The sequence below is a fragment of the Varanus komodoensis genome, unplaced genomic scaffold, assembly GCF_004798865.1.
Source record: "Varanus komodoensis strain SLA01 unplaced genomic scaffold, ASM479886v1 scaffold4, whole genome shotgun sequence".
Taxonomy (NCBI): Eukaryota; Metazoa; Chordata; class Lepidosauria; order Squamata; family Varanidae; genus Varanus; species Varanus komodoensis.
The window spans coordinates 60,082,108-60,097,290 of NW_025335941.1; the positions used below are offsets into that span (position 1 = coordinate 60,082,108).

Consider the following 15,183-nt stretch of genomic DNA (forward strand, 5'->3'; position numbering starts at 1 on the left):
AGGAGGGTTAGGCTGAGAGTGAGTGGCTGACCCACTGAGCGCTGTGGCCGAGTGGGGACTAGAACTCAGATCTCCCCACACCCAGCTGAATACTTCAACCACTGTGTCAGACTGGCTCTCATGAAAGAGCCCTGGGAAAGTGTTGTCTCTGGTTTGCCTGTGGCTCCCCTTTTCCCTCTCTCTCGCAGCCCATGATCTCTCCTTCCCTCTCTTTTTTTACCAGGCAGTGGGAAAGGAAGCAATGCCTCCTCTTTATTTCTTTTGCTTTTCAGAAGGGAAGCAAAGGGGAATAAAATGCCCATTCCTCTTCTTCCCGATGCACAGGAAACAGCAGCAGCAAGATGGGAAGGCGAGACAAAAGGACCCCTTTTTCTTTTAGCTTTTCTACACAAGGTTGTTCAGGCATTTGACTGCATCTCCTGCTAAAGAAGTGCTGCCATTGGAGAGTCCCTTGGGCCTCAGAGCTTGGGATCTGTGCCTTATAAGCCCGCCTTAGTAGTGGCATAGCAGAAGCCCCGAGAGGACTTAAGCCAGCTCCTTGCAAACGATGGCTTGCAAAGAGGAAAGCTCAGTTGGAAACTTTACTCCTTCCTCCCCTCCGTGGAGGCCTTGCTTTCCATTACTTTGCAGGCTTGAAACATGATTTTATGTTCCAAGTACAGCTGTTTAAAATGATGGTCCACACAAGCCAGGTTTCAGTCTCTGATTTATCGGAGAATCATGGTTTGCATCAGGACACCTTTAGCATGAAAGTAGGGTTCAAATGAAGGGAGGAGAAACCTCACCAGGGAATGGAGGAGAGATTCCTGGTTGCCAGATCGGGGTCTGAGTGGACAAACTATGGCCTGTGCAGATCCAGCATGGTCTGTGTTAGCCCAGAGCTGCAGCCCAACGAATACAGTGCTGCCTTGGCTCACAGACTTAATCTGTTCCACGACTCTAGTCATGACCCAAATTGGTCACGAGCCATCAAATTTCCCCATAAGGTTCAACGTAAATAAGGCTGATCTGTTCTGTAAATATTTTTTTTAATCACAGGGAAGATGGGCACGATTGCAGGCGCCCTGGCGTGGGGAGATGGCACAATCGCGGGGATGCTCAGAGGGGAGACGGACACGATCGCAGCCATCTCCCCCACCCCCAGCACAATCACAATCACAGCCATCTCCCCCCCACCAGCATGGCCATCTCCCCCCCTCCCCCCCACAGCACGATCGCGATTGCACCCGTACAGGGAAGACAGGCGCGATCGTGATCATCACCCCATGCGGAGTTCACAACCTGAGGAAATTTTTTTCTGGAATTTCTGTTCGCGACTGATTTGCTTGTGAACTGAGGCATTCATGAGCTGAGGCACCGCTGTACTGAAAAAACAGAATAAGAACCTGCAACTGCATGTGAAACCTTTCTGGGTTTGTGAGGTAGCAGGAAAGCTCAAGACATGTCCACGTGAGTCAGTAGGACTTATAAGTGGACAAATAGATTGGAAATAATAATGATAATGATAATAGCAGCAGCAGCAGCAGCATCAATCTGGAGATTTCTGCCATGAGTTTTGCACTCTCTATTTTCTGCCCTCCTTGCTTCATCACCGCTGTTCCCAAGACCAGGTCAGTGGAAGTGACCCAACACAATCTCTTTCTTTGGGATAGAAACGGCTCCACTAAGCATATGCTGCGATTTCCCCAAGGGAGCCATCAGCAAGACACCACGACTATTCCATGGGTTCCGATGCAGAGTTTCTCTCCCAAACAGAAGCATCGGGGGAGCCGCAGTTAAAATGCAATGCAGGGGCTGCTTGTGGAGCTCCTGCTAGTGGATGTGGCATAGCGGATGGGTTTTGCTAATAGTCAGGAGCTGACTGAGCACCATAGCTGGGGGCAGGAAAGAGCCCCCCCCCTTCATGCTGGGGTCTGCATTTGCCTCTTTGCAATGTCGATTGCAATGGCTTGAATTGGCCAGAACGAGTAGGTCTCCGAGGGGCTTCCTGCTCTCGCATTGGGCTGCACAATCTACCAAAGGCTGTTGGGTGGTCTTTTAAGGCCTTGGGTGGTCTTGAACCAGGGAGATCTGGAGGTGCGGCTCAGAGGCTCTTTGCTCCCCATGCAACAACAGCACTTTGCAAGCGGCAAACGCTGACATCCTGACGGGGCTGTGCCGTGGCACTGCTGCCGAGCCTGCAGGCTGTTCTGCGTGCCCTGATTAGCATGTAAGCAAATTCAGATACATCCACATGTGCCTGATGAACCTGAAACTGTAGTGGCCTTTTGCCAAGGTGTGATGCATGCACAACCGACCACAAGGTGTGCTTCATCGATGTGGCGCAGGTGCCCTTGAGAACAGCGATTCAGCATGAGCAGTGAGGGTTCTGTTTGGTCTTTCAGCATGTCACAGAAGAGAAGAGCACTTGGTTGCTCTGCCCATCTCCTGCCACTTGGTCCAGCGTGGTATTCCTTATTGAAATAATTGACACAGAGAGAAGACAGAGGCGGGAAATTAGCATTCTGGCAAGTAAGGACAGAGGAGGGTGCTAGGGAAATGATGAGGCAGAGCCTGGGAGACAATGCAAGAGTTTCCTTCCATTATGGTAGCACAGGTTGGGCCATGCAGAAGACAGAATGGATAGTTTTCTTTTTGATTTTTAAAATGCATTTTAGGAGGAAGAGGAAGAAATGGAGTCAGAGCAGGTATATTTGGCTTGTTTCCTCATTGGACACTGAGTACCTGGAAGCCTACAGTGGACACCAGATACCCTGATTTGGTCATGAATTGTGCAGCCCGAGCCAAACAATTTTGATTTCAAAATCCAGAGCTGGGATGGAGGACTGGAAACTGAGGCCTCGCCTTGGATCTGGACTTCTCTGAAGAAAATAGCAGATATGAGAAGAGGCAAGCGAAATCTGGGGAAGAGGGCAAGGGGGAGAAACCAGTGAAAAACATCTGGGTGACGGTGTTTGTGCTGGATGGGTGACCCTGTCCCATGCTCCCAGGATGTCTGCTTAAGAATAAGCTGCTAGGATCAGCGTTAGCAATGTGTAAAGAGTAGCACCACACTTTCCTCTGCTGCATAACCCCTAACACTCCCTATAATGTTGAAAGATGGACAATAACACCAGTGACCACATATCCAGAGAGGAAAGACTTGCAGTGACCTAGGCAGAAATGTAGTGTGATTTGGCTGTGCCAGAAATGGAAGTCAGTTGGAAAGAGGCCCTGTGTTCTTCTCCAGAGAGGAAAATCCAGGAGCCTGTCTCTCCCTTTTTCTGTTTTCAGCACATCAGGGCAAAGGGCTACTAAAAGACAGCCCATTATTGAACTAGGCTGCCTTTGCAATACAGTATAAGAATAAAGTTGCTAACAAGTAACCTCTAACAAAGTGGTGATGCCTCTGCTTGATGGCGCTAGCTCTTGTTTCCAGACTGGATCCTCTTCTTTCTTTTTACCCAAAATGGGCTGGTTCTACCCTCATGGAGAGAAGCAGGCCTAATCCCTACACATATGTGCTTAAAAACCAATGAGGTGAGCCATGCAAAGAAGATGGAAAGGGAGTCTGGCCTAAAGAGCCATCTAGGAGGGGAAAGTGCCATGGAGAATCATGAAGACCAAGCAAATTCTGGGTGTGACATTGAGCTGTGCAACAGAGTCGGCCCATTCTCGTCCCAGGATCAAAGAGAGCACCAGGCACCCAACCTCAAGGGCTGTTAGAGCTGTCAGTCAAGGGGGTAGCTCTGGAGGGGATTCAGAGATCAGTAGTTTGATTCCAGCATATGGAAGAGGTTCTTCTTGGCTATTTATTTATTTAAAACATTTGTATGCTGCCCAATGGTGCCACAGCACCTTTGGGCAAGTACGTGACTGAATTAAAGCGGATGGCTAGATACAGAGTGACATCAAAGGGCCACAACACCTCCTAAAGGGTCCAACAAATGTCCCTGCATGGGGAACAACAAGCACAGGATCAATACCGCAAGTAGAAAAGTGACCTGTAACAAGGTGTCTGGAAACTGCCATTGCAGCTTCAGTCCAGCATGGATCAAGCAATCCAACGATGCAACTTGGCTGCATGAAGCTGGTGACTCTGGCTTACTTCATCTGCGTTGCCCAGGGGCAGACAGGGCTGCGTCTCTGTTCACTCCACAGAAGCAGAGAATAGTTGAGTTGGAAGGGCCCTGGGATGGAGTACAACTCCCACCATCCGATCCACTGGCTAGAACAGCAGAGGACCATGGGTGCTGTAGCTCAAGAATATCCAGGGAACCAAATAGACAGTAGTATCAACCTAGAGCCTCCAGATATTTTGGACTTCAACTCCTGTAGTCCCATCCTGCATGGCCAAAGGTCAGGGATGCTGGGTGTTGTAGTCTGATGGGCATCGGGTTTGAGAAGACTGAGCTAGAAGGACTGCTGCTCTGGCTCAGCTTAGGCAATGTTTTCCTTTCTTCTACTGACTGCCCGAGTCCAAATTCCATTGAGTGAGCCACCCCAACGACTCCTCGTGTTACACAGAAGGGGGAAAAAGTCTCTGTATCTTACTTTCCCCACTTCTTGGATAGTTTTATGAAACTAAAGATTGCTTTTTAATCACCAGGCAGCTGGGTTGGAGACCAGAGGGAGTCTGTGAATCATAATAGTTGGGACAGGCGGCTTCTGTATTGCACACAGGACTAAAAGTCATACTCTCTGCCATTGAAGCTGAACTGGGTTTGACTGCCTGGCAGCTGTGCTTGTAGTGCTGTTCATAAAGCACAAGGTGCAGCTTTTTTCTGTTTTACCTCTTATCATGTGCATTGAGATTCTGGCAAGGAAAGACAGTTGCAGAAGGGCAGTGCTTTATTATTCGGCGCCTTTCATCTCTTCTCCGCACTTGGTACGCCCATCCCTTTAATCATCAGAGCTGTCCCTCACCAACTCCCCTTCCATTTATCTCTTTCATACTGGTTCAAAGGTAGTAAGAAACTCTTATCTCCCCCTCTCTCATTAGAATGTTTGTGCAATCTTGTGTGGATGTAGGAAATTATTTGGTGCGGCGCTGATGGCTGTTGTTTTTTCTTAAATATCAAAATAATGATCAGCTACTTGCTGTGTTTCACTGCTGAAATGGTTTTCTTCCTTTGCAAAATTTAATACTTTTGTTCCTGGAGGTTACTGCAGCTCTATTAACTAACTAAAATAATATGTTTCTTATACAGATCTCAAAACAAAAACTAAAATAAGGCACACCTTGCAGACAAAGGAGATCTCGGCAACGCTTGGCTTTTGTTTTTTAAATTAAAAAAATGAGGGAATTATCTAGCTCTGATGCCTCAGGAAAAATGAAAGATGGGTCAGTTTATGCAATGTATTTTGCTACACACATACAAGCCAAGCCTGATTAGAGACTGACAGGCTTCACTGGGCTTCGCTGGGACCGACATGGAAATGAGCCAATTTGTTCTCAAAAAGCCCAGAGACTAATTGGTTTGTTGTAAGCAGATCTTAAGTAACTCAGGGACTGAAATGTTCCTCTTGCCAGCATGCCAGCCTACAAAGAAAAGCATCCCTTTACCAACCTGCAAGTAGGGATAACTATGATAACAGCTCCCCCCCCACCGCCCCATTTCCTACCTTTTTCTCTCTATCCATGTGCTTCCTCTCAGAGCAATGCCAGGATCCTCCAGGAGCATCCATGAGTTGCAAACCTGGTGTTTCAGAGGGAGCATAACCTCATTCAGAGCAGACTGCATTGCCAGTCTTGGATAACCCTGCTTATTTACTAACTCCCATCTTATTTACTTCTCATTTATTGATGCCCATCTTGGTGGGATTGTGCCTTAACATGCCATCCCGCGTAAAATCCATCACTGTGCCCAGAAAACTGTTCACAACTTCCATGCCTTCCTTGGCATCTGTGTGAAGACAACTGGGTTTCGTCAGAATGCTACAGAATGGTGAATGATCTGCATAGAAGGTTTATGCAGCTGATGAAAAGAACAGGGGATAAAATGAATTCCTGAGAAACCCCAGGGGCTAATGGCCAAGGGTTTGAGCATCGGTTTCCCAGCACTGCTGGGAATGTTTGTTTATTCAACCTGGGAGCATCAGCACCCTTGCAAAACTGTTGTTCCAGTCCCATAGTGGCAAACACCTCTAAATGGTTAATATGAATTGCCACTGAAAGATCCTGAAGAACCAAGGAAGGCAAGCTTCCTTTATCTACTTCCTGGCATAGGCCCTGCACAAACACGACTGTTCTGAGCATCACCTGCCCTGTGACCTACCCAACTATAATCAAGATCTGGGGCCTGCCTCTGACTGCTATCTCTGACGGAGCTCAGCAGCAAGGGGAAGGGCCTTTTAAGTGGTGGCGCCCGAGTTGTGGAACAGGTTCCAACTGCAGATTGCCTGGTGCAGAATCTTACTGCCTTTCGGCACCAGGTTCGGATGGTACTCTAATGCAGGTCATTTAATTGGCTTAGTGGAGCTTTGTGAGTTGCTTAAACAGGTCCCAAGATTTACCTTGTTTAAGTTATTGGAAATTTTATAATGTGTTTTAAATTTAATTTTAACATTTGTTTGACAACCTTTTCATGATGTTTTATAAAGTGATGCATTTTATACTCTATTTTAACGTGCTGCAGTAAACCATTCAGAGAGCTTCAGCTTCTGGACAGTATAGAAGTTAAATAAAATACGTAAATAATAAATAAGATGATCAAAACTATTTCTGTCCTCAAACTACAACTAAACCCTGATGGAAAAGGATCTAAATTATCAAGTTTATCCAAGTAAGCTCAGAGCTGAATTGCCACCACTTGTTCTAGGACCTTATCAAGAAAAGGGATATTGGAAAATTGTCTAGATTGGAGGGTTCAAAGAATGGTTTTCTTAGAAGTGGCATATTAAGACCCCCCATTTTTTAAAGGGAAAGAGACACAACCTGCCTTTAAAGAAACATTTATGATCTCCAGCACCCAACAGTTCAACCACCCTCCATCAGGTTTTTACTAACAAGGAGGTCCATTTCATTCCTCACATACTAGAGAAGTGTGAGGAATCCATTCTGTGTGGACATTTTGTGCAGAGAATCTGCTAGTGTTCCTGAGCATTTCCAGACTTGATTACAGCTTGGCTTTCTTCCTAGACAGGGCTGAGCATGGAAAAGAAATCCAGTGAGTGCAAGAGAGGCAAATTCTTCATACAAATGCTATCTCTTGACCTAGCCTACCTCAAAGGGTTGTTGGGAAGATCAAAAAGTGGGAGGAGGTACCTTGCTGGATACACTGAGCTTTCTGAAGAAAATAAATGTCATACATTTTTTAAAAAATATCAAGTATGTAGGCTTTATGAAAGATCAGGGGCAGGCTGAAGTCTGTTGATGAGAAAGATGATGCAATTTAATCCCTTATCCAATATTTCATTACCAAATTCTTGATGAGGCATGGAACACCCTTCCAATTTTAGTTATACCTGGCAAGACCATGATTGATTGATTAATTCTCTAATACAAAACAAACTAATTACCCAGCTGCATTAATCAGTCATCTTACTCTAATATCAGCGAAGCTAAATATTCCATACAATTACTGGAAAGTCTTTGAATGAGTGAATTTCCTGACTTGGGTAGCTAATCCTCTCAGATGTGGGGGGTACGTTGACACAAGCTCTTGCTTCTCCTTGTGTTCAGGATCCTCTAATTAACTCTACTTTTTATGCAGTCTTGCACGTAAAGCTAATATGAAGCGCTATTTAATCTTGGTTGCTATACTGGATTATTAAGTAGGAGCTTTGAAACTGTTGCACCTATTGGATAAGTTCTTGGTGCTTCTTGGTCACAGGAACTGGGATCGAGGCTATAAGCGATGGGACGGTATACAAAAACTCTAAATCAATCAATCAATCAATCAATCTTGGCATAAATTCCCATCTCATGCTTGTTCAACTTTTGGTCCAGGTGAATGTATGCCTATTGCTCTTGTTTCTGGCTGATTTCTCACAGAACAAAATGACTGTTGCTTGCGTGGAGTGGGAAAAATGCTTCCTACTGTGTCCGTGTTTCTCTTCCTACTTACTTTGTTTTCCTTTTTGGCTAGGGAGCTTTTGGGTATATAGGGAATCCAAGAAGCAGATAAAGGAGATTAAAAAGGTCTATGTTCTTTTATGAAAACTACCATGTTCTTTATGAAAATTTGGAATGTAGCTGAACTGCAACCCATACAGAAGCTGGGGGGAAGTGAGTCTCCCTCCCCTCCATCCCATAAATTGCTCCCTGCAAGATACCATGTAATGTATTAATTTTGTATATGCAGTATATTTCCCCATCAGCTTGACAGAAAACCTGGGGAACTCAGCCAATGTCAGTGAGACAGGATATCCATTTAGTCTGAATTTTAAAGGAGATATTCATGGTGTGAACCTATTTTGGGGGTGGTTTTCAGCACCATGGGTAACGCCAGGAATGTTCAGATTAAAGGCTAGAGTGGGTAGACTGTCCCACTGACACTGGGACAAGCAGCCTCTGCTGATTTAACTAGATGCAAACTGCTGCAATGGGTTTGTTGATACGATGCAATGCAGATGCTTGAATTCTTGGCTTCTGCCAAGCCTGGCTGTGGAAACAGCCCTGATGAGAGCTTGCACTCCGAAATGTACCACTGCTCCATCATCCCCAAGTCATTCGCTTGGTCTCCAGTCCCTGACTGCTATGCTTGCATGGCCCCTCGGGTCAGGAGCTGGGCTCCCCACTCCTCTCTGGCAGAGAGGAGGCAGTTTCTTGGCAAAAGCTCTTTATTTCCAATATACATCCAGCAGGCTGAAGCCTGCAAGGGAAACGTCTCTGAGTGTGTGCGTAGCAGTTTGCAGAACCCAAACTAGAGACCATCCCTGAGAGCTCTCCTTTTCAGTAGCCCTGGCAGGGCCCCTCTGGAGCTGCATCCAGGCCTTCTGCCTGGCTTGTCCTTCTCTCCTGGCACTGTGCCATGGGGCTCAAGGACTGGACCACGCTCCCCTGGCTCCTCTCTCATTTCCCCTTCTGGCCCTTCTAGACCCTGTCGGGGAGTGTGGAGATGGTGGCCTTGAAGGAAGGTCCTCTTCCTCCAGCCCTCTCTGTCTGCAGGCCTCATTTCCCAGGCCCACCATCCTCCTCTGAAGAGTCAGAAACTCTGGAACGTGTGCCAAGAGCAACAGTCTCTTTCATTCCCCATACCATGTGTTTCTGGGGCATCTGCCACTGTTGTTGCTGCAACACAGGGGGCAGCAAGGAAAGACAGTGTGGGGAGAAGCGAGGAACCCATCAGGTGTCTTCAACTTGGCTTCCCAGATTCCAGCCTGCTCGCTCCCCTTGCCAAGTCTGCCTTGTGCCAGGCGTTTCTGTGGGCACCTGTGGGGCGTGAGGGTTGTGTAAGTGAAGCTCTGTTTCTGCACACTCAGCTTGCTGGCTTTGCATCCTTTGCATGAGAAATCGCATCCTTTGCGCATGCCACATAAAGAACAATGCCCTTTGCGCAAAGAAGCTGCCAGCCTTCCTGAGTGTTCATGGACTTGACCTCAACTTGGCATGGGAAAGGAGTCTGGCAAGGGCAAGAGAGGTGGACTTTGTCTCCTTGGCAGTGCGGTTGTATATTGGAATGTTTTATTTTTTAATTTTATGTTGTGAGCCGCCCCGAGGCTTCGGCGAATGGGGCGGCATAGAAATGTTTTAAATAAATAAAATAAAAAAATAAAATACTCTCTGCTGCTACTGTCACTTTACCAAAGTAAGAGGACTTCCATAGGAACAGCATCTTCTGACTCTCTAGGAAAGTACCCTGGGTAGGCAGTATGGAGTGGGGGTTAGATCAAGGAGGCAACCTTGGCATCCTCCAGATGCTTTGGACAGCAACTCCCATAATCCCAGACCACTGACCATGGTGGGTGGAAGTGATGGCAGTTGTAGTCAAAGTATCTGCAGGGTGCCAGGTTGCCTACTCTTGGGAATAGGATGTCCTAGTAGCTGGGACCAAGGAGAAGGCTTTTAAGTGGCTGGGCCCGGGCTCTGGGATCAAGGCATCAGACATCTGGAGATCTAGTGGACGGTGGATGCTCGTTTTGATTTAGAACTATATCATTCAGCTTCAGGCTCACTGCTTGTTGTGCAGACAGGAGGAACTGACCCAAAACCTTTGATTTTGTCCTTCTGCCCAGACTGGGACAAACTGTCATTTATCTGAACAAACAAGCCAACTTTCAGTCGATGACTAAAGATTCTGGACAGTCACCTAAAAGGGTGTGACTTGGTGTCCTGCAACAGCAGGGGGTTGGACCCGATGGCCTTCCAGGCTCATCCAACTCTACTGTTCTAGGATTCTATGATCCAGATAAATAACTGTCAGCATTAGCCTCCTTTCCAGGGGCTCAGCTAATAGCCATGGGGCCAACTGGGTGACTTTGGGCCCGTCACAGATTCTCAGCCCAACCTACCTCACAGGGTTGTTGTTGTGGGGATAAGATGGAGGAGGAGAAGGATGTAAGTTGCCTTGAGCCCTTTCAATCAATCAATCAATCAATCAATCAATCAATCAAAATAACAGACAGAGTTCATTTTCAACTCCTTCAGAGGAACAGGCGGTGTGCACAAGCCCAAGTCTTGCTCCTCCCAGGTGAAATGATGGTTTAGCATGATGTCTGAACAGTGCGACAATTCCGTGAAGTGACCGTTCATGATAGCAGGAACTGCTGTCCCATGTCCCTCCCACATTCTCTGCAAGGTTAGAGGATTCTTTGGAGCCCCAGTTCTGGGGTCCTGCGGTCTCCAAGCCACTGCCCTGGCCCCCTCGCAGCCAGCACAGACAGAACTGCTGCCACCGCCCCCCAACCCCCAGGTCACAGCTGGGCCTCAGAGGGGGGAAATGGGGCCTACTGGGGGTGGGAAGGGGAGAACCTGGCCAATAGGATTGGTGCCTCAGCAACTTAATATTTGCAAATCAGGGGTAGCATCCAGTGTTGCTGCTGCTGTTTTTGCTGGTTCTGTTGTGCCCACGGGACCGTGTGCACATGAGAACTGGGTGGTGTAGCGTTGAGAGTGTTGGACTGGGGCTTGGTTGACTGGGGTTCTAATCCATGCCCGGCTGTGAAAGAGACCAGGTGGCTTGGGGCCAGTCGCTGACTCTCAGCTGAACTTACCTCACGGGGTTGTGGTGAGCATAAAAAGGAGTGGAGGAGCAGCTGCCTTGGGTCCCTTCCAACAAGAAGAAAGGACATAAATTAGTGCAATAGCAAGAGTGCTCTAGAGGGCAACCAGGAGAACGCCGTTGACCTGCTCCATCTCCAGAACTTAGAGTTTCTACTCTTGCTGGTCTCCCGATGAGGCACTAGCTGTCCCTTGCACTAGTTGTGGGGCCCATCAGCATCTGGGTCTGTAGCACTGGCTACTGTCCATAACCACTGGATCCCATTGTTTATCATTCCCAGCTCTCTTTGCACATGCACTCGTCAACAAGGCTCAAGATCTCGGCTTCTGAGAAACTGAGCTTTCTGATGCCGTAATATATCTATTTGTCTCCAGGGGGCCACAAATCACTGTCTTGTTTTTGGTGACATGGCGCATGTGTCTAAATTGTCACCTGAGGGATGGAGACCCAGGAGCCTTCCAGGTGCTGAAACAGGTTGGGAGTTCAACATTGCTAGGTGGACAGATGTTGCTTTGGTGCGCTTGACAGATGTGCTGGGTTTTGTGCCCCATCATGCCTGCTGAATCGTTACCATTCTTCCCCGAACCGGTGCCCTGGATGAGGATGATGGGAGTTGTACTCCAAAACAACTGGTGGGCATCAGTGCAGAGAAAGTTGTGCACTTCGTTTTCAAAGAAGTGGTTTATGCGTCCACCAAGTGACAGACTAGTTTGAAATCACCACCGTTTGATGGCAAGGAAGCATGAAACAACAGATTTTAAAAATCTGGGGGATTTAATAAGCTAAACATATTACTGTCAGATGATAAAGCAACTTTATGCATGTCATGTTAAAAGAAAGACATCTTACAAATTGGTTAAAATTAGGTAGGCTTGTTTGCCCAGTTTTGTGCACATGCTTGAAATCCTTAATATTGAAGTCAATATATATTTTTTCCAAAACAGTGGATCTAGTGAAAAGGTTTTAATAATAGAAATGATTTAATAATAATAATAATAAAAATCTGATTAGATTAAAGGATTAACAGTGAGTGATTCCTTATTTCCATATTTTAATTTTGTTTGCAAACAATGCTATCACGAACAATGAAAACATATGCCAGAAAGAAAGCAAATACAATGATTATTGCAAATATATACGGCCAGCAGATGGCCCTCTAGAGGTTTTGGACTACAGCTCCCATCACCCTTAGCAGCATAGCCAATGCTGGAAAGGAGGACTTTGCCTTTAGGAGATACTCGCTTCTCTTTGTGTTGATCATGGATCCCATTCATGCACAGGCAGCATGTTGGACACGGCCCAAGATTCCATGCTTGGCAGGCTGCCCCAGTGTCAGAGAAGGAAAGCAGGGCCACATTCAGCCCCAGAGGGGAGCCCTCCCTCTCTTCAAACAAACATCCAGCAGCTATTCTCTCCGGCTGTAGAAGTCAGCCATCAGGGCCACTCCATTGGCTCAGCAGAGAAGGCCACTGTTTTGGGCAAGCAGTGGATTCAAAGATCCTGTCTCCAGGTCCATCCCATATATGTGGTTGGGACTGAGAGTCCTCCATTCTTCCCTCTCCAGCTGTTTTGTTTGCCTCATCATTGGCACAACCAGCTCTATAAACTGCGTTGCATTACTTGAATGTGGCCCACACATAGCGAATCCAGCACTCAATGGCTCAGATATTTCAAAGAACATTCATTGGAAATACAACTACACACGTTGTACAACTACACAGGTAAGCTGAGTCAATATGTGGGGATGCCAGAAATGGGGCAGGCCACCATGAGGATGGAATAGATCCATGGGTGACTTTATTGTGTAAACTGTGCAGTCTGATAGCTCATATGGATAGCTCGTTGTTGTTCCAAAAAGTGAGAAATAGTCATTGCGTCTTCATACATTTCTGACCTGGGAGCCAGTGAACACTGCGAGTGCTAACAAGATGTAATGGGTAGCACTGTTGTGATGTGCAGTGATGCCACATCTAATTAGGTGTGGGGAATTTTTTGAGGCCTGGTGGCCAATTTGAGGCAGAACAACCCCCACCCAACCCAACATGGCATCAGGTGCTCCCATGGAATGCAAAAAGATTGAAATTAGCTTGCATACGAACAAACTCTGAACCTTTATGTATTCTGTATACCATATTTGGGAAAAAATATTTTGGTGGGGTGGTGCAGACCACACAGGAAGGATATGGATTTTCATGCAGCCCACAGATTCAAGTTTCCTACCCCTGATCTCACTCAGTGGTTACGTCTGGATGTCACTTTAAACCAGGATCCCTCACTTAATAAACCATGATGCAAATGAGCTCAGCTTTTCATGAGAAGGCAAAGGAGGTCTTGTATCCATCCTGCTTGAGGGATCCTGTATATATCTGGTTGCCAGATAAACAGAGTACTGGACTGGACAGACCATATATTCTTATGTTCTTAAAGCAAGAAAAGAGAGCTTTGAATTACTTCCAAAGCCTAGATTATGGTTTCTTGCACCCAAACAAGCCAGGATTACAAACCAGCTTTAAAACATGGTTAAATGATCCTGGTTTATTTGTGCAAACCCAGCCTGAATTGTGAGTTTGGCCATCATGGTAAGCTATGATGGTTTATTTCTGGTTTATTTACCTCTACACAAACTCAGAGACTGCATCTACCACCTGATATTTGGCTTGTTAAGCCAGGATTCTTGGCTTAAAGTGCTGTTCCAGTGCAGCCTGTAACATCTACTGAGCAGCAGCAGCAGCAGCTCTCCCGGGGTTGAACTTAGGACCTAAAGCAGTGTTTTCTTTTGTTTTTTTACAACTGGGATACAAGCCCTTCTCCTGACCACTACTCAGTAGCTTCAGAGCTGTAGTTTGGGATAGTAATGCTCATATATGTATTTGGCTGCAGGTGTTCGGCTTATTTGAAACAAATATTTTAATACATTTCATCAGCCCATGATGGGATGCTACTCGGGACTGGGAGAATTGCATTGTAATGTTCTGCAATATATTTGTAAGATTCCCTTTTAGGGAGTTTGTTTACTCTGAGTCTTCATTCAGTAATGATTAGCCATGCATTATTCATATATTCATGCAATATTGATGAGAAGATTAATACAATATTTTAAAAGGAAAATGTGTGCGCATGTATTTTAAGGCACAGCATTATAGAATGATAATTGGGATGTCAGCACCTTCCCGTTAGAAAAGAGCCACTGCGCATACCCAAATGCAATGTCGTTTTCAACAAGTGCATAATGCATGATGATTTTTAAGAAGTAAACACTCCATAAACTCAGTATCTGGTATATCAAATGCCATCATTTTATATGTGTATCTAAATACATTATTGCTCATTTACCCACAGACATCCAAGAATTTTATGAAGTGACACTACTAAACTCCGAGAAAAGTTGCCAGGAAAAAATAGAAGAGACAAATCAGGTTGCAGAGAAATGGGAGAAGACACAGTCTCTGGTCACAGACAATGGAAGTCAAAACAACGCCCAGGAGGTATGTTGGTTTGATGAGCAGCCTGAGCATAAATACATGTATAAACCAGAATTGGCTCTGGTGTTAGAAATATGTTGCTTTTTAGACTGCGTGTGGGTTATTATATAGAAACATAGAACATAGAAACAGAGCAAGTCAGAAGGGGCCTCCCAGGTCATCTAGTCTGACTCCTTGCTCCATCTGGCTCCTCTCCTGACATGCCTACCATGTCCATGTCCAGCCTATCCTTGAACACCCTCACTGAAGGGGGCTTCAACCACCCATATCTATCTGCATCTCCTGTTGAAGCAGGGTTCTGGAGGCCTGGGGGCAAAATCCCACCCTCCTGGGGCTTCGGTCCAGCTCTCTGGGGTTTGTCAGATGGTCACGGCCCATTTGATGGCCCTCTGGCTTTTATGCATTCCCCCACCCCACTAGCTTTAACTTCCACCCAGTTAGCCTTAGGAGAGAAATTCCACCCTTCTGGAAAGGAGAAAAAACTGCCCAAAAGTGGGAAGGCCAGCAAAGTAGGCCCACTCTAACCACACTTAACTGACCAACAATGAAGTCCCTTC

The 15,183-nt window shown here is 46.3% G+C and overlaps 1 protein-coding gene across 5 annotated transcripts in view; it reads left to right on the plus strand.

The window, feature by feature from the left end:
• Positions 1 to 15,183, plus strand: part of DLG2 (discs large MAGUK scaffold protein 2) — a 959,957-nt gene that overhangs the window by 95,486 nt on the left and 849,288 nt on the right. For all 5 annotated transcript variants that reach the window (XM_044442340.1, XM_044442334.1, XM_044442335.1 and 2 more), the window contains one exon: positions 14,484 to 14,629. In XM_044442340.1, coding sequence (XP_044298275.1) covers positions 14,484 to 14,629 — 146 coding nt within the window. The remainder of the gene's footprint in view (positions 1 to 14,483; positions 14,630 to 15,183) is intronic.